At 37.7% G+C, this 20,496-nt stretch overlaps 1 protein-coding gene across 1 annotated transcript in view; it reads right to left on the bottom strand.

Moving 5' to 3' along the window:
* The window catches only part of LOC306875866 (FERM, ARHGEF and pleckstrin domain-containing protein 1-like), a 49,173-nt gene that overhangs the window by 8,780 nt on the left and 19,897 nt on the right, over positions 1-20,496 (bottom strand). The window contains exons 3-16 of the mRNA XM_079426617.1: positions 19,352-19,456; positions 19,029-19,071; positions 18,621-18,699; positions 18,435-18,532; positions 16,969-17,083; positions 16,383-16,530; positions 16,204-16,299; positions 15,943-16,109; positions 15,501-15,569; positions 15,297-15,366; positions 11,157-11,334; positions 2,772-2,902; positions 2,293-2,382; positions 579-712 (exon numbers count right to left, since the gene is read on the bottom strand). Coding sequence (XP_079282743.1) covers positions 579-712; positions 2,293-2,382; positions 2,772-2,902; positions 11,157-11,334; positions 15,297-15,366; positions 15,501-15,569; positions 15,943-16,109; positions 16,204-16,299; positions 16,383-16,530; positions 16,969-17,083; positions 18,435-18,532; positions 18,621-18,699; positions 19,029-19,071; positions 19,352-19,456 — 1,523 coding nt within the window. The remainder of the gene's footprint in view (positions 1-578; positions 713-2,292; positions 2,383-2,771; positions 2,903-11,156; positions 11,335-15,296; positions 15,367-15,500; positions 15,570-15,942; positions 16,110-16,203; positions 16,300-16,382; positions 16,531-16,968; positions 17,084-18,434; positions 18,533-18,620; positions 18,700-19,028; positions 19,072-19,351; positions 19,457-20,496) is intronic.

Genomic DNA, 20,496 nt, shown 5'->3' with positions numbered 1-20,496 from the left:
TGTACATTAAATAAAGAAATAATACATATATATATGTATATACCATAGAGCTAGATTAATTTATTATTGTTCATAAATCAATTTTTTCTTCCTCTGTGAAAGTGAATTGTCACAAACTGTTGCACATGGGACTTGGTTGGTCAAAAGGGCAATATTAGCCAAAAATAAAAATAAATAAATAAATAAAAAATGCACAGATAAACTTTCACCACAAAAAAGCAAGCCATCCAGAAATCTTCATCTTTCTATTTTCACCATATTACGATCTGAGACACTTTTCTAATTACATAAAATATTTACAACAGATATTATGCAGATTGAGGTGCAGGATAAGATTCAGCCTTCATACTCATGACCCTTGACTACACATATAGTTAAACCTGAAAAAGCACACTCATGTGAACATATGAACACTAACACACAAGCTTCAGTCTCTCAAACGCTCAAATGACCCTAATGATGATGATTATGCTGTCAATGCCACAGCTGAAACCATCACTCAAACTCAGCTTACTGTCGAGACTGTAGCCTGAAACCTGATCGATGTGTGTGTGTGTGTGTGTGTGTGTGTTACTCACCATAGTGATAGTCTCTCCTCGAGCCCCTGGAGGAAGTGTGTGTGGTGGGAATGTAGCGGCTCATAGGTGGAACTCAACAGTGTCTTCAGAGTGTCAGGAACACAATCCTCTTTATCCAACACTGTCTGAAACGACTAACACACACACACACACACACACACACAATATTACAAAGCCTATACCTGCTTGTAAATTAATCATTTTGTTGCTTATAGCTCTGTGGTTTCTATGTGCATTGAGTAACTATTCCTATTATGAAAATTTTAATAAGTGTGCAGTTTGTTGAGTGTAGTTCATGATATAGTATGAGTATATATACCACCTTTCAAAAGTTTGTGGTCAGTAATATTTATGCAAGGATGCATTAAATTGATCAAAAGTGACAGTAGAGACATAACTAAAAATGTAAATTTCTAATAAATGCTGTTCTTTCTGTAACATTACATATATGTTATGTTATGAAATACTATAATATGAAGCAGCATAGCTGTTTTCAACACTGATAATAACAATAAATATTTCTTGAGCAGCAAATCATCATATTATTCTGAAGGATCATGTGACACTGAAGACTGGCGTAAGGATGCTGAAAATTCAGCTTTGCGTCACAGGAATAAATCACATTTTACATTACAATTACATATGAAAATAATACACTCTTTCACAGATTGGACACATACTCTTTCACAGGTTGGAGAGCCTCTGTCCATCTTTACTTCTGAGGGACTCTGCCTCTCTAAGACATCCCTTTTATGTTACAGACCTGATGTCAATTAACTTAATTAGTTGCTAGATGTTCTCCCAGCTGAATCTTTTCAAAATTTCTTGCTTTTTCAGCCCTTTGCCCCCATGCCAACCTTTTTTGAGAGCTGTAGCAGGCATCAAATTTGAAATGAATTCATTTAGTGAGAACTCATTAAAGTGTAAAATACGTCACAATATTACTGTTGGTAACACTTTATTTTATGGTTACATCTATTAGTTGCATATTAGCATGCATATTACTAGAATATTAGCCATGTATTAGTGCTAATTAAGCATTATTCTACATCCCTAATCCTACCCAATACCTAAACTTGACAACTACCTTACTAACTATTAATAAGCAGTAAATTAAGAATTTATTGAGGGAAAAGTCGTAGTTAATAGTTAACAAGTGTTATCTATTCTAAACTGTTACCAAAAATCTTACCGACACCAAACTTTTAAAAAAGCACTATGTTCATACTGAGTGTGCAGTCTATAATTCTGGATACAATATTAACTTTTAACACAATTATAGTAAAACTAATTGATAATATAAATTATAATAATAAATTAGCCTAAAATGAGATTAGAGAGATTTTGAGATTTTTACTCATCACTGGACTGAGTGTGTGATTAGGTGTGTAGCTGATAAATTAAGCAGAACCCCTGTGCTGATATACTACTGTGTTAAACTGTGGTAAAGTCCTACAAAAGCCACATTGCCCTCAGGTCTGTAAACATAACCCTGTTTCTTTACTCTCTCTCACACATACAGACACATCTCTAAACCTGATACACAGTCTCTGATGACTGCACTGCGTGTTTTGTGGGATGAAACAGGAACATGAGCTCTACAGTTGAATAGAAACCCACCCACTGTGGCTATACAGGAATGTGTGTGTGTGTGTGTGTGTGTGTGTGTGTGTGCGTGTGTGGAGATCTGATGAAGAGTCTGTCCATAATTTACCACTGTGATCAACTCCAGGTCCTTCAGGTATGTCCTCTCAGTACACAGCAGCTCTTTAGCTATGCCGTATGCATTATCAGAGGGACAGTCCTGCACAAACACACACAATACAATACAATACAAGTCATCAGCACAATATGACATTTCATGAAAACTGACATTAAACGTGTATACTACAGTTGAGTAATAGAGATGGTTTATTATGCATATAAACACAATAAAGCCAGACTGACATTTATTTTAAATGTAATGTAAATGCATGTATTCTAATGTAAAATTAATATACTTTAAAATGTAATTTATTCCTTTGTTGCAAAGCTGTATTTTCAGCATCTTTACTCCATTCTAAAATGCTGATTTGCTGCTCAAGAAACACTTCTGATTCTCAACATTGTGCTGCTATGGTACCATGCAACAATTCCTAATGCTTTTGAGAACTATTGACTGTACAGTCAAAGCCTTTCATCCACAGATCTCACCTTCCTCCTGTTGTCCTCCTCATCATCAGTGCGTATGGCACCAGTGTCATTCAGCATGGGTGAGATGAGAGGAGACGGCGTCGCTCCTCTACAGTCATCAGCGTGACCGTTAACTAAAGCACACGTCACCTCTGAGAACAACAGACAGGCACAGATGAAGATCATTAGCACAGATCTGAGGCAGATTGCCTTTAAATCTATCATTTGGCTATGAGATGTGTGCATTTAGACTTCACTTTTACTTATTTTAGCATGCAAATATTCATCAATACCAAAAAAAAGTACAAAAATACCATGGTACTGCCATGTGCCTTTTGAATATTAACAATGGGAGTAGTATGATATTCTTTGAAGTACCATGGACTACCATGTGAATACCATAGTAAAGTGATCATACTGTACAACACCATGATATTTATGAAAGTTGCTGTACCATGGTATTGCCATTGTACTTTTGGTATGGCAGTAACAGTTCTTGTGTCTAAATGGGTAAAATAAATAAATAAACAAACACATAAATACTTGATAAATACAACCTGAATTCCAGAAATGTTGGGACGTTTTTTTTTTGTTTTTTTTTTTATAGAATGAAAACTAAAAGACTTTCAAATCACATGAGCCAATATTTTATTCACAATAGAACATAGATAACATAACAAATGTTTAAACTGAGAAATTGTAAAAAAAAAATGTTTGCACAAAATGAGCTCATTTCAAATTTGATGCCTGCTACAGGTCTCAAAATAGCTGGGACGGGGGCATGTTTACCATGGTGTAGCATCTCCTCTTCTTTTCAAAACAGTTTGAAGACGTTTGGGCATCGAGGTTATGAGTTTCTGGAGTTTTGTGGTTGGAATTTGGTCCCATTCTTGCCTGATATAGGTTTCCAGCTGCTGAAGAGTTTGTGGTTGTCTTTGACGTATTTTTCGTTTAATGATGTGCCAAATGTTCTCTACAGGTGAAAGATCTGCACTGCAGGCAGGCCAATTCAGCACCCGGATTCTTCTACTATGAAGCCACGCTGTTGTAACAGCTGCTGTAGGTTTTACATTGTCCTGCTGAAATACACTTTGTCTGGAGGGGAGCATATGTTGCTCTAAAACCTTTATATACCTTTTAGCATTCAAAGTGCCTTCCAAAACATGCAAGCTGTCCATACTGTATGCACTTATGCACCCCCATACCATTAGAGAAGCTTGCTTATGAACTGAACGCTGATGACACACTTGAAGGTCTCCCTCCTCTTTAGCCCGGAGGACACGGCGTCCATGATTTCCAACAAGAATGTCAAATTTGGACTCGTCTGACCATAGAACACTTTTCCACTTTGAAACAGTCCATTTTAAATGAGCCTTGGCCCACAGGACACGACGGCGCTTCTGGACCATATTTACATATGGCTTCCTTTTTGCATGATAGAGCTTTAGTTGGCATTTGCAGATGGCACAGCAGAATGTGTTTACCGACAGTGGTTTCTGGAAGTATTCCTGGGCCCATTTAGTAAAGTCAATGAAAAAATCATGCCGATGGGTGATGCAGTGTTGTCTGAGGGCCTGAAGAGCATGGGCATCCAACAAATGTCTTCGGCCTTGTCCCTTACGCACAGAGATTTCTCCAGTTTCTCGGAAACTTTTGATGATGTTATGCACTGTAGATGATGAGCCTTTGCAATTTGACGTTGAGGAACGTTGTTTTTAAAGTATTCCACAATCGTTTTACGCAGATTGGAGAGCCTCTGCCCATCTTTATTTCTAAGAGACTCAGAATTTTTAATTTCTTACTTTTTCAGGCCTTTGTTGCCACCGTGCCAACTTTTTTGAGACCTGTAGCAGGCATCAAATTTGAAATGAGCTTGTTTACTGGATAAAAGTGTAAAATCTCTCCGTTTAAACATTTGTTATTTTATCTATGTTCTATTGTGAATAATATATTGGCTCATGTGATTTGAAAGTCTTTTAGTTTCAATTTTATTAAAATTTCAATAAACGTCCCAACATTTCCAGAATTCGAGTTGTACTAAATATGCTTGTCTATGTTCATTGTTCCTATAGTCTAGTGCACTTCCCACAAATCTCCACTCCTACAGGAGGTTTTTCTCAGTACTTGCCCAAATCCGCCTCATGTGTTTCCTTTGAGTAGTGCAGTCATGATAAATAAAGCAGGTGTGAGTGCAGCCCAACAAAGACAACAATACAAAGCAGTCTTAATGACATACAGCATACACTACCAGTCAAAGCTGTTAACACGTTTCTCATGATCCTAAAGCTTTTAAACTAAAAGTTTGAAATAGACAAGTTGGGCCCTTGTGTGAAAAAGAAGTACACTTCAGCATACTTTTAAAAAGAGTGCTTAGTATGGTAATAATATACTTAAGTGCGAACTGAAACATTTAATTGTGACTAAATGAAAATGCATCATAGTTTAAATTTATATAATACAAGCAAATAAACTTCAGAGTTTTGTCACTTAAGTACATCTTTATATGTAATTTCATAATTACTTCTGTTTTATTGTCTTTGAAATATGGTTAAAATGGATATACTGACAAGCATTTATAGTCAACTTAAAAATACTTATGTTATGCTACTGTTATGCTACTTATGTCTATTTCTAACTTATGTCGTTTAATTAAAAATATTTGCAATTACACATTGTAATGATAAAGTTGCAATTCAGTACATTTAAAATATTTTACTTTAAATGAAATATCAACAATAGAGTTAAAATTATAATCAAGTGATTCACATGTGCTTTAGTATATTAGTCAACACATCAAATTAAGTGTACTTCATTAAAGCACAACAAAAATTATTAAACATAATTACTTTAAAGTAAAACTTTTAATTTAATTTGACATCCTGTACTTTCAAAAAGTGACCTGAAGTGTGCTGAGAGCCAAAGTTAAGAAAGTTTACTCTCTTTAAGTACACTTAAGAGCCATCTTACTTTATTAATATTACATTATATCTGCAAGTACAGGTTTTTTTTTTTAAATGTACTTTCAGATTTTAAGTACACTACAAGTGTACATTCATACAATTAAGGGCAGAAAGTGAAAGAAAAGGATCAACAAGTCATCGGCAGTTTATACAGTTTAAAGTTAGTTAATGAGCTGGATAAGAAGCTGAAACTTGAAAATGTGGAAAACTGTAATAATAAGGAACGTGTCAAACTTGTAAATGGTAGTGTATTTACAGCACAAACTCCTCCATGTACACAGCAACATATACAAACAATATAAACAATTCACACTAAGCCATACAGGCATACATACAACGTGAACTAATGCATGTATACTGCACTTTATATACATACATGTGTGGACAGATAGCGAGACATGCTCTGTGCAGCCATAGACAGCAGGGAGGGGGTGTTGGTAGGTGTGAGAGGGAAGGAGGCTTGGATCATGAGAAATATGAGCATTATAAGCTTTAAAAAATAATTCCTGAGTCTTCAAAGGCCAACTGTAACTTTATTGACACTAGTGCACAAAATACATTGTTAAAAAGTCTATGTGGTTCATAAAGAGCAGCAGAACCAAAAGTCATTGAGAAGGAACAGGTAGGGAAACATCGGAACAGAGATTAAGCTTGAACAGTGCTGAATGAGAGAGACAGAGGAAGAGAGGGAACGACTATGTTCAGAATAGCAACTATCATACTACTGTACTTGCTATGCAGTCTATGTAGTTTGGTTATATGCAGTATGTGCTGTGCATGATATAAATTCCCAGTGTGATAAAAGAACTGGACATACTGATCGTTTGATCAGACTAAAATAATAAACAATGTTTAATTTTCTAAATGTAGGCCACTTAAACGTGCATTGTTGTTAGGGTAAGTTTCAACAGTGTAACTTACTGCTATTTGAAATGTTTGTTGCATAGTTCATTCTTCAAATACTTATTTTTTAAAAACGTGCATGAAGTATACAGCGTGTAGTGTGCAGCAAACAGTACGCTAGTATTCCATTCTGAACACAGCCAAGGTGTGAGAAAGATCATCAACATGTCATTCACACAAATGAACAGCAGGTGGCGTCATAGTTTTCAGGCCATCAAGCTGATTTCTAAACAATCCTGGTGTATAATTTGATCATTGTGTGAACAAACAAAAGAAGATCAGTCATATCACAGACGTTCATAAGGATATTCAAATTTGCAAGTTTGAAAATTTCCCAGAATGCACTGCCTTTCAGCTTTCATTGAAATAGAACAGAATAGCCATATGAAGGGAGAGCATGCAGCCCAGCATTTAAAAACACCATTAGTTACAGATTCATTCATTCCATTTTAAATGCCAGCAGAAAACATAACAAGCATTTATTGGTCATAAATGACAAGATTGACAAGCTCAAGCAGTGTCAGAATAAAAAAACGACAGAAAAGAAAAGGTACAAAACAATAATGAATATCAGCCAATAGTGCAGTGACATCAAAGCTGAGTGAGAAATCAGGCAGGGATTAGAAACACGTGCTAGATGGCATTATCACATTTCCATTGATTTATTGATTTATTTATTTTTCTGGGAAAATACTACAACAGGTATGCAATTTTTATTAAAATATCAAAAACCCTAATTGAAATGCCCTTTCCAATCCCTGCTGAAGGATAACAGGTAAACCCATGTGCAAGGTAAGGTAGAGGTGCTTAGGGAGGGAGAGAGAGTGAAACAGTGAGACGCAGACACAAATGCAGTGACACTTTCTCTCTATAGACTGAACCATCATATAGCTTAAAGGGACAGTTCTGTCATTACCTACTCACCCTCATGTCATTCCAAACCCACTGAGACCAATAAACTGTACACTTCCATTATTTTCTATAAAAGCAGTGCAAACTGCAAACATTCTTTACAACGTTTTCTTTTATGATCCATTTTAAATGACATGAAGGTGAGTATACAATGACAGGATCTTCATTTCATAAACTGAAACCTCTTACTGACAAATACATTCATCACAATACTGACACAATAGGACAAACCCCTTATATTCAATATGCTTACATTCAAATCTACCTAATAAAAAATCATGCAGGATTTTAAGATACCGTTAAAATTGTCCATTCTCTGAATTTGCTAATTTCTCATAGTAAACAGAGGCTCAGCCAGAAGGAGAAAAAAGCCACACAATGAAGATCATGATAGGAAGATCTTTTGCCAAAGCACAGGATGAGTGAATCTTCAAAAAATCACACTGTTCTTTAAATGATTCTATGAAGAAGCAGCTGTGAGAGCCAGCACAAATGTACAAATGGCAAACTGATGATTAAGAATATTAATGAAGATGAAGTTCTATACCAGGGGAAGCCAGCTCTGCTCCTGGAGAGCTACCATCCTGCAGAATTTAGCTCCAACCCCAATCAAATATACAATCAAGCTAAACAAAATCCCAGCCGAGGAATAAGGGTCTTATGTAGCGAAACGATCAGTCAGATTTTCAAAAAAAAATAAATAAATAATATATATATATATATATACACACTGCCCTCCAAAATTTTGGAAACGCCCTAGAAAAGTGGGGTTTTGGACAATATTGGCAAGAATCTACCTTTTTAATTTGTGATAATTTTGCACTGATAAGGGACAACACAAACTACGAAAACATATTTTATTACATAAACAGTTTATACATAGAATATTTTTTTTTTTTTCGATTCATCAAAATATCCACCATTAGCAGCTATTACAGCTCTGAGCTGTCAGTTTATTCAAACATTGACTTTGAATTGGCAATCAATTGTTGAAGCTATTTACGTGTGCTGACCCAAAAATCTTTTAAAAACCTGGGCCAAGTTTAAACCAGTAACCAGGTATCACAGCTGGCAAAGGGGCATGTCTGACTTTGACATGTATATATTGCCATTATTATGTTTTATTGCTGGTCTTCAATGATAATGTCAAGTTACTTTAATGTATTTGCACCAAAAAATCATAAGGATTTATGCTGATATCGTCCAAAACCACACTTTGCCAGGGTTGTTTCCTCCTTTTTGCCCTACCCTACCTTTTTGAATCTGAGTACACAAATGAAGAGCTAACCATGCGTGACGTTTCCAATGTAATGCTTGAAGTCATGGACTCGCATCGCAGAGCTAGTGCAAGACGAGCATTTGTGGTTAAAAAGTATATATACATATTTTTTTTAAATGACTGATTGTTTCGCTAGATAACACCCTTATTCCTCAGCTGGGATCGTGTACAGCCCCTTGAAGCTGCATTGAAACTGTAATTTGGATCTTGGCCACCACTGAAGTCCACTAAATGGAGAAAAAGTCTGGAAAGTTTTCCTCAAAAACCTTAATTTTTTTTCGACTGAACAAAAAAAACACATGAACATCTTGGATGACGTAGTGGTGAGTAAATTATCAGGAATTGTTTATTCTGGAAGTGAACTAATCATTTAAAACTAACAGGCAGGTGTGTTGGAACTGAAGTCTGCAGGAAGCTAGTCCTCCAGGAACAGGGATGGCTACCTGTGCTCTCTACACCATCTGAGAGCTGCTCAGCACTAAGATTACTACACATGCTTCAAAGACAGGGGTGGGCAACTCTGGCCCCTGAGATCCACTTACCTGCAGAGTTTAGAGCCAACCTTAATCAAACACACCTGGACAAGGCGATCAAGGTCTTCAGGAGTAGACAGCTACAAGTAGGGCTGGAGCTAAACTTTGCAGGACAGTGGACCTTGAGGGCCAGAGTTGCTCAGCCTTGTTCTAAAAGTACCACATTTCAACTGTACAGTAGGATTAAAAGTTCTATTTCCTACAGTTATTAAAAAGTCTAAAAGTAATGGTTTATGCAGATTGTTCCTCATAAAGGAGAGGAATGAAGGCCCCAAAAAGTGTTCTACCTCAGACTCATTCATATTACAGCCTCACTTTTAACAACCTTTAAAAACTAGAGTGAAACGATAAGTTGACAATGCTGTTGGAGTCACAGATTCAACTCTAAGACTAAAGCTAACCCTAACACAAACATCTGACGGGTCAACAGGAAAGTTGCTCCAGCACCAACTAGTATATGGATCCAGGAACACGTCTTACTTGGCAAAATCACGTTCGCATCTACCTGTTATGGCTCCTCGCATGTTTCCAACCCAGAGATCTTAAATTTACTCCAGGGAGTGACAACATCACTCTGAATTCCTGAAGTATTCCAGATTATTGCAGCATCAGAACTGCGAGTAATTAGCGTTCTGTGCAGAACTTGGCACCGCAAAAGTCCCCTCTTGCTCAATACAGAGGCTGGATAAAATCACTTACTGCAAAACTATAGAGTTTTGCCTCGAGAAAGGGAAGAATATCCGCCTTGTCACACAGCTAAGGCCATCTCAGGTTATAGGAAAAGAAAACTCAATGTGACATCGCTGAGAAGCACACCGCAATGATGTTTTCACACTAGCGTGCTAGCAGCTAAACACTTGCATCCCTTCCTCATCACTGAGGTTCACACACCCTCCTTCATCGTCGAGCTCATCTAGCTGCAAGCTTCCAAACGAGTACTTGTTTCTGGGGAGGGGGGACGAACTATGGGCGGCTTGGTTTTCAAGCCCCAGCGATTGGCTGCAGGAGCCAGTAGACTCCGCCTCTTCAGAGTCGCTAGTGTCTGTTCCACTACTGGTGGAGCCGTCAATCATCTGCACAGCCCCGAAGTGCCGGTGCGGGGAGCTTGGCTTGAGATTGGCCTTGCCGGGAGGCGTGAGGCCGTTGGCCAGCATTCGGCGCTCCAACATGGCCATTCTCTCAGCACGGGCGAGAACGGGAGGGTGTGGCTGATCGCGCATGTTTCTTTCTAACTGGCTAACGGTGTTCTTGGACTTGTTTGCTGAACGATTCATAATTGGGGAGCAGCTACTAAATATTCCCCCTCTTTCCTCCCGTCCTGCTTTTGAACTAAAGCTCCGCACGGTGTGTCCATTATACTGGGCGTAGCTTAGTGAGCTGGTCCTGTGAATTGAGGAGGGGGCAGGGCTAGAGGTCAAGCTTCGGGTGCCTGTGTGGTGGTTTAAGGAGCTTTTTGCAGCCAACTCTTCCAATAGTGTGCTATGAAGCGGCCCACGTACCCTGCCTCCAAAAAATGGTGACTCGAAAATGTTAGCACTTTGATTTGGAGAAGAGGGGCTGGGATAGCTGTGGGCGGGGCTTGTGGCTTGGCTTATAGGGGAAAGAGGTGGAGACTCTCTCTGCCTGAACTTGCCTAAATATCTGTCCTGCTGATGTGAACCAAACCCGGTGCCGTAAGCACTGTCGCTGTTGCCATCGCGTGTGTGTGAGTGGGACCTGCTGACCCGACCTCTGACTTCCTGTTCACTAAACTCTGCATCACTGCAGTCAATGTACGGGATGGATGAGCTGCTGCCTTTAGCTGCACGGGACGCCAGACCTGCTCGATCGACGGGCTGCTGCTTAGCTGACGGGCTTCTGTGGTCCTCCTGAATGGGGTACGTTTGGTCGCTGCATCCGTTGCGCTGAGTCGATGGCGAGGAGTTTCCACATGGTCTTATTACCGCAGAATCTTCTGAGCTTACTAGAAATGAGCCCTCCCAGCTCTGCTTGACAGCCTGAGGGAGGAAAAGAAGGATGTGAGTCTTTCATCAGTAAGGCAAGGCAAGGCAAGTTTATTTATATATAGCACATTTGGTAACACTTTACTTGAAGGGGTGTGCATAAGACTGACATGACACCTTCATAATATGAAGGAGGTTTTATGCATGTTTATGACAACTGTCATTAAGTGTCATTTGCTCAGTTATGTAATTTTTAATGCAAAGATGACATTAAGCACTGAGGGTGCAAAAAGATCAAAATATTGAGAAAATCGCCTTTAAAGTTGTCCAAATGAAGTCCTTAGCAATACATATTACTAATCAAAAATTAAGTTTTGATATATTTACGGTAGGAAATTTACAAAATATCTTCATGGAACATGATCTTTACTTAATATCCTAATGATTTTTAACAAAAGAAAAAACAATAACTTTGACCCATACAGTGTATTGGTGGCTATTGCTACAAATATACCTGTGCTACTTATGACTGGTTTTGTGGTCCGGTGTCACAAATGTGAAGCTTTTTCCTGAATGAAATGTATTTTTTGATCTCTTTGATCTTTTTTATAAAAATTTTAGGGCGGAACAACTTATCTATGTGAATGAACCTCTGGTAATGCCAGCACTTGGTTAAGGGTGGAATGCTCTATGTGAATAGTAGTTTGCAGCAAGTTACATCATGACCCTGTCTGCTATTCTTGCCAGGTCTGGATTATAAACAGGACCACTGGGATCATTGCCCTGCAGCCTCCAAAGCTTGAGGATGTCCAAAGAAAACTAGGCTCCTCTAGGGCCCAGTCCATTGATTCAGTCATTCATTTATTTTAATCATTTAACAAATTATACTAATTCAAAGGTGCATTAAGTAGTTGATAGTGTTTTCGTTGCTGTTTTTACCTAAATGGTGTTAAATGCTTCACTGTCATCTGTTGCATGGATCAGCATGACCGTCTCTGAGTTTTATGTAAATTACACAGATACTCGTGCGTGTTAGAGAGTGGATTACACAGTAATTAATTCCTTTACTTGTCTAACCAAAAAGAGCAATTAGGGCATCGCTACACAAGATTTTCTCAGTCAAATGTGTCCACCTTTTTTTATAGCATGCTGATGTTTATGATTGTTTTTGTTTTTCTGTCTTCTGGCTTAAGACATTTTCTGCTTCTTCAGCCATACAGCTAATTCTCCTGTTGTCTCTGATGGTAAATCATGATAATAGCTCTGTTCTGGATGACGAGTAACGTCTTACTGCTAAATTCTGAAAAACAGAGGTGTTAATTATCGGACCTAAAAACCCCACATGTAATAACCTAGAAAACTATCTAACACTTGACTGCTCTGTCAATTCTTCTTCATCAGTTAGGAACCTAGGTGTGCTGTTTGATAGCAATCTTTCCTTTCAAAGCCATGTTTCTAGCATCTGTAAAACTGCAGTCAAATGCAGAAATGCTAATTTATGCGTTTATGACCTCAAGGTTAGACTATTGTAATGCTTTATTGGGTGGTTGTTCTGCACGCTTGATCAACAAACTACAGTTGGTCCAAAATGCAGCAGCTAGAGTTTTTACTAGAACCAGGAAGTATGACCATATTAGCCCGGTTCTGTCAACACTGCACTGGCTCCCCATCAAACATCGTATAGATTTTAAAATCTTGTTAATTACTTATAAAGCCCTGAATGGCTTAGCTCCTCGGTACCTGAGCGAGCTCTTATCACATTATAGTCCTCCACGTCTGCTGCGTTCTCAAAACTCTGGCCATTTGATAATACCTAGAATATCAAAATCGACTGCGGGCGGCAGATCCTTTTCCTATTTAGCACCCAAACTCTGGAACAATCTACCTAACACTGTTCGGGAGGCAGACACACTCTGTCAGTTTAAATCTATATTAAAGACACATTTCTTTAACCTGGCTTACACATAACACACTAATACATTTCTAATATTCAAATCTGTTAAAGGATTGTTAGGCTGCATTAATTAGATCAATTAACCGGGAACACTCCCCATAACACACAATGTACTCGTTACATCATAAGAAGAATGGCATCTACAATATTTGTCTGTTTCTTTCTTATTCTGTTTCTCAGTCCGTGTCCGGATCAGATGGTGGATCGGCTCCGGGAGATGATGGCTCCCTGATCGTCGGCGGAGGCCGGACACCTGGATGAGCCCCGGGGACATATTCCCAGTGAAGACCTCGACTTAAATACAATAAAACTAAAAATAAAAGAAAATAACTAAAAATATAATAAAATACCTAACTACATAATACTGTCACGTTTAGTTTCCTTTCAGTTCTGTTTTTACCTTATTTGGTATTTCCTGTTCTGGTTTAGTTAATTAGTAATCATCGTTTAGTCCTGTCACCTGTTTTGTGTTAATTATCTTGTTTGTTCCTTTGTCCTGATCCCTTTAAAGGTCCTCAGTTCTCCTCATGTCTCTGTCAGGTCTTAAAGTGCTGTATAGGTTGTTAGAAGTTTGATTCCTTGTATTCTGAAACTCTTTTGTTATTAAAACCTTGTTTTCCACTTGCCCTCTCGTTCCTGCATTCCTTCGTGGAGCGTAAACCGTTACAAATACTATTATTGTTAGAAATTGCAACAATATAAAATAGAAATATAATACATTTATACATTTAAAATTTTAATTAATACAATAAGTAAACAATAAATAAACAATAATATCCTGGCCAGAGGAGAAATGGCCCCCCGACTGAGCCTGGTTTCTCCCAAGTTTTTTTTTCTCCTTTCTGTCACAGAGGGAGTTTTGGTTCCTTGCCGCTGTCGCCTCTGGCTTGCTCAGTTGGGGACACTTAATTTCTAGTGATTAGCGTCAATTTGATTTCGCAGATACTATTTAAACTGAGCAAGACAATGACATCTCTGAATTCAATAATGAAATGCCTTTAACTGAAAATTGAGTGTTTAATCTTATTTTTATACATTACTGACACCCCATCCTCCAGTTTGATACTCTTAAGTGCTTTGACACAATCTGTATTGTTAAAAGTGCTATATAAGGGGCAGGGGCAGTCGTGGCCTAATGGATAGAGAGTTGGACTTGTAACTTGAAGGTCATGGGTTCGAGTCTCAGGTCTGGCAGGGATTGTAGGTGGGGGGAGTGAATAACCAACACTCTCTCCTCCCTCAATACCAAGTTAGGAAAGAGAGATTGAACTTTATTTTTAATGAAGCTCCAGACTGAGTCATTTTACACGGATTTGTTTACAAACAAGGCACAACACAACACAGGGTTTTTAGAAAGATTGAAACTAAAAGACGATGCTGTGCCAACTATATTGGATCCGCAACACATAAGTGTGAGCAACTGTTGTTATTACGTGGTCACTATTGCTTTGTCTCTTCTTACAGATTGTTTGATATGTACTGAATGTTTATGCATTTTTAACCTAAATAACAGCACTGTCCATCTGTTAAGAACGTAGGCTGTCAAAGATACACAACTATTAGCCAATCATAGCAGTGGGCGTTTACTTCTGTGTCTACAATCCGCCACGCCTATTCAAACAGAGCGTTCTGACAAAGGGGTCAAAACAGGACCGAAACTAGCCTATGTCCTCTAAATTATGATGTTTTTTTGTTTGTTTTTTTAAAATCTTGATAACATTATAAGTGGACTTCAGAGATCAGTAGAAAATTAGTAAAAAGGCAGTTCGTGACCCCTTTAAAACACTTTTTTTTGTAGAAAATTATGAGTACAGACTTTATGTTTCAGTATATATTTCTTATGTATACAATTTTTTAAAATTAGCATTAGACTTCTGAATGCACCTTTAATATTTATCTTCATTTATCCATCCATTTCTAAAATATTTGCTGTGCAGCTTAACATCATTATGCAACAAATGGTTTAGAGTGAGCTTAAGTTGTGCTGAACCCAAAACATTCCTCATAGATATCTCTCTTAGTTAAAAATGGCTTGAAAATATTCATATGTGAAGACACTAACTTGATTTGGCACCCGGTGCTGTGCAGAACGAGGTGACAGACTGCTGTTGTACTGCACTCGACTGTGTTTCCTGAAAGACAGAACAACAAACACACAAATAATGAACCACACAGACTTACAAGTTTCAAAACTAATGAAATCTTAAAGGAATAGCAGTGCAGAAATGCTGACTTTCCCTTTATTAAAATAACAGATCAGGCTCACCTATCAAAGGGCAGTTTTTTAAATTCATTTTCCTTCACATAATCTATCACCTGCTTCTGTGTCCGACCGCTGCAGAGAAGAGGGGGTAATTAGTCCAAATGGATTACACAACAACATTTTGACAAGAGCAAAATAATACACTACAGTTAAAATTACAATCAAGTACTTGCCACGTGCTTCAAAATAAGTGTACTTTAAAGCATGACACAGGATTATTAAGCATAACGATTGTGCTCTCTTTAAGTACACTTAAACTGACTTTTATTTCATTTATATTACATTACCTGCAAGTACAGTTAAAAAAATTATTTTAGATTTGAAGTGCACTACAAGTGCACATGCAATACAGTTAAGTGCACTTCTTTTCACAAGGGTTCACACTTCACCGCCAGACAAATTCATGCATATAAATGTTACAAAAAGCATTTGACCAGTTCAGTACCTGAACCTGAAGGAAGAGCCCCTGCTGAACAGCACCGGTTTGGGTTTGGGTCTGGGCTCCTCAAAGAGCCTGAAGAAGGCATGATACTCCACACAGATCTTCCAAAACATTTTACAGCAATCCCGACTCGCCATCAAAAACTCCAGAGTATCTTGATTAGCATTCTGCTACAGGACGAGACAGACAGAGACTCCATGTTACAATTCAACATGGTAAATGAGACCTTAATATAATGATTCACTCATACTACATGAAACTCACACTAGGGTCTGCTTTTAGTTTGATAAGGAACCTCCTTCTCTTGAAACTCAGCTTGCGTATTTTACACCAGTTGAAGTTGTTGATCCTGTTGTGTCCCTGAGTAAAACACAACTCATGTCATGCTCTTGTTCATGTATGCCTGTGTGTGTGTGTGTGTGTGTGTGTGTGATTGCATGCACCTGAAACACGAGGACGCCGCCGTGTGCTACAGCCAGGCAGAGTTTAGTTCCTTCTCTGTCTTTAGCAGGATGGAGTCGGATACCGTACATCTCCAACTTGCACGCCACCTCCAGCAACCGGTAATCTGACTCTGCTGGCGTCTGTCCACTTACAGTATATACACACAAGCACAAGTTATAACACTGCCTGGTGTTTTGCTGTATGCTATACTGTACTTTAAAGGTTAGTTCATTTTGTCTCAAATTGTTGAACAAATTGTTGAAAATTACTTACAGATGGAAACGCATAATCAACCCTGTTGAAAAAACCAGCATATGCTGGATAGGTATGTTTTGAAGCATGGCAGCTGGTTTGGGCTGGTTTAAGCGGGTCCTTAGTTGGTCCTGAGCAGGAGCTAGTTGCTTAGGACCAGCTTAAACCAGCTCATGACCAACTAAGGACCAGCTTAAACCAGCAAACCAACTGCCATGCTTCAAAACATACCTAACCAGCATATGCGGGTTCGACAGGGAAATCAAATAGATGTCTGTGATCTATTGTAAGTGCCCGAACAGCGAGCCTTTGTGTTTTGTTTTGGAGACTCACATGTGTTTATGGTGGAACTCCATGATTTTGTCCATCAGGGCCATCTGATCAGGGATGTAGTTGGTGTTAAGTAGATGCTGTCTACACTGAGTTTCCTCGAAATCCCCAATCTCAGCTAAATAAACACACACACACACACACACACACACAGGTTGGCTATGAGTAAATGACTTGACAGAGATAGAAGACAGAAACAGAAAAAGAGACAGAGAAGGAACAGGATATATAAAAATATTAACATACATATACATGGATTTATAACCTTTTACTGAATGATTGTCCAGTTGGATTACAGTATGCGTTAGTTACCCTTATGTGTTTTATGCTATATGGCACATTAAATGGATAGGGAACAAACTATATCATTTTTTTTAAGTAATAGATAATAGATAGATATGTTCTTTAGAAATAGGATTATTTATGTAAGATAAACCATTATCTAACATAAAATAGCAATAGGTAGTTTTAGACATAATTCATTGAATTCAATCACTATGGAAAAATATAATAATAACAAAACATATCTTATTATTTTGACCTACTGAGGTCAAACCATTTCTGAAAACAGTCAATTTTTTTGTTCTTTTTAATCTGTTTTGACCCATAAGCGCAGCAATATATGGCATCAATTGCAAGACTCCAAGCGTCTGTGCATTATAGTGATTTTACCAAGGTGTACTGATAAAACCCCTTAGGAAATAATAATAGTCACAATAAACATTTCTTCTGCCACATAATAGAGTTCATTAGCCTGACTGAAGACTCTCAGTTGCCAAACAAAATAGTAACCTGATACATTAATACAGAATTAAACAGCTGTGCAGTTACAAGTGTGTATATGGGCTATTTACCTTGTACTGCAGCTCATCCAATCCAATCATATTTTAGAGTCTGAACTATCTGTTTTAGTTAAGGCTAACTACCCTAGGAAAAAAGTTAGATATTTAAAATACATTTTATTTACTGACATATTGCTTGAGACTTACTGATATAAAATTTATAATTCAATTTTATTTGGAGTATTTCTTTACTGAACAATGCACATTTCTTAATATTAAGCCTAAAATGAGTTTTAATGTCACTATTGATGAGGACTGTGAATAATATCGGGGTTTAAATACAAGATATTTAAAGTGTACCTGAAGTATACTTGTAATAGTTCCACTTCAGCACAATCAAATATACTTCAGTTCATCTTTAGTTGGACTTCAGCACTACTTCTGCATAATTAAGTACAAAACTAGTTGTTCCAATTTAGCAGACTTTAAGTATACCAGTTTATTATACCAAAAGAACAGTTGCAGGGTATTTTTATTAAGTATATAAATATGTAGGCTAAATGTATTTGTAGTATACTTAACATGAAATAGATGTATTTCAAATACATTTTAGTATATACATTTTTAACTAGGGTAGTTAAGGCTGCATCACTTTAAACAGACACAATCATAGTCAGCATAACTCACACTGGATGATATGAGACACCAAAAGAGCAGCGCTGGCATCGCTACATGTGAGACGTCCGCTGACCAGATCCTGCCTCACTTGCAGCGCAAACAAGTACCTGAGAGAAAACAGGCATTTAAGCACACGTGAAAGTCACATGAAAGCCTCAGTGAATGAGCTAAGGGCGAGCGAAGGAACGGCCTCACCTGGTCAGCTCCTCCAACAGCAGTGAATAATCAGGGGGGAAGAATTTCACAACAAACCGAAGGACGGTGTGCTTGGGCCCTGGAAACACACACACACACACACACACACACACACACACACAGGGTTACGTTTATACTGTATAAGCCTAGCATGATTAAAAAATAGAGACTATGTCTTGTGGAAATCATAGAGAGATACTAAACTCTCTCTCTCTCTCACACACACACACACAAACACACACACACACACACACAGGGTTACGTTTATACTGTATAAGCCTAGCATGAATGTGTTAGACTCAGATCATTCAAAAATAGAGACTATGTCTTGTGGAAATCAGAGAGATACTAAACTCTCTCTCTCACACACACACACACACACACACACACAGCAGTGAGGCCTCTTACGTGTGATCTGCTTTCTAATGGGCTTTAGTAAATCCAACCAAACCTGTGGAGTAGAGCACACAGCAGAGATGAGTCCGACTGACACAGATCTTTAAACAGGCCTCGTACAACACAGCCTCAGCTTACATAAACACACCGCAACAACAAAATCCCATAAACTCACTGGGATATTCACAACAACTATTTTCTGTTGAGATCATTGAGCTCCTACAGCAGCAAAAATCAACTTGTTTAATTATATGAGTCAGAGAAATGCTGGGAAATGGTCCTAAAAAATTTATTATGACTGTATTTGGTGTAAAAAAATTAATAAAATGACTTACCATTTTTCTGTGATGGCTCTGGAACTCCAGGCCAAAGTAATCCCCCTCAATAAGGTTCAGATGCAAGCAGACCATATCGAATAGAACCCGGCCCGATGCTCGATGCTGTTAACAACAAAACACAACGATGACTTTCTAGTTAGAACGAATTAGGCTTGATGTCAAAACCTCTTAAACTCTTTTGCGTGTCTCTCTTTAAGAACTTTATTTTATCTGCAGGTACAATTTATATATATATATATATATATATATATATAAAGTTTTACTGTCTGTTTATTCATATTTAATGTGAACTAGTAGTCTACTTCAGATCTTTAAAGAATATATGAATATATATATATATATATATATATATATATTCATATATTCTTTAAAGATCTGAAGTAGACTACTAGTTCACATTAAATATGAATAAACAGACAGTAAAACTTTAGTTTAGGGAACACATATTCACTATTAACTAAGAGTTGTCTGTCAATAAACTCCTAATTTGCTGCTTACTGATAGTAAGTTGTAAAGTTGTAAATTGTAGTTGTTAAGTTTAGGGTTAAGGGATCTAGAATAAGGTCATGCAGAATAAGGCATTAATACTGTATGTGCTTTATAATTATTAATAAACAGCTGATATGCTAGTACGCATGCTAATAAGTAGGGCTGCCCCCGACTAAAGATTTTTCTGGTTGACTAGTAGTCATCATTTGAAGCATTAGTCGACTAATCGCACGTTTATTAATAAACAATTTAAATCATAATCATGAGCCTTTAATTGCCTACATAGCCTATGCGCTCAAGTGCACACATAAAGCTTGCCACAGCACAGAGACAGAAGAATCAATGACTATGAATGTGGCAGGGAAAAACAGTACGGAGGCTGCATTAACATTTTAATAATTTATTGATAAACTAGTGCTTTCTTTGTTTTCGGTTTAAGAGATGAAGTCGGTGACACTGACTCATCATCTGTGCAGTAGTGGATACGCCTGTCTGCATGTTTCATACGGATTACAAAATCTGAGAATATTTGCTTTCCATTTGAATTGGTTCATTTGAAAGTTGACATTTCGCTCTCTATAGATATATTTTTTTCATGTCTGTAAGACAAATATACACAGAGTTTCGCGCTCAAGTTCACAGAGACTGAGTCG

Source organism: Barbus barbus, assembly GCF_936440315.1.
Source record: "Barbus barbus genome assembly, chromosome: 10".
Classification (NCBI taxonomy): Eukaryota; Metazoa; Chordata; class Actinopteri; order Cypriniformes; family Cyprinidae; genus Barbus; species Barbus barbus.
This window is presented reverse-complemented; position numbering and strand designations above follow the sequence as displayed.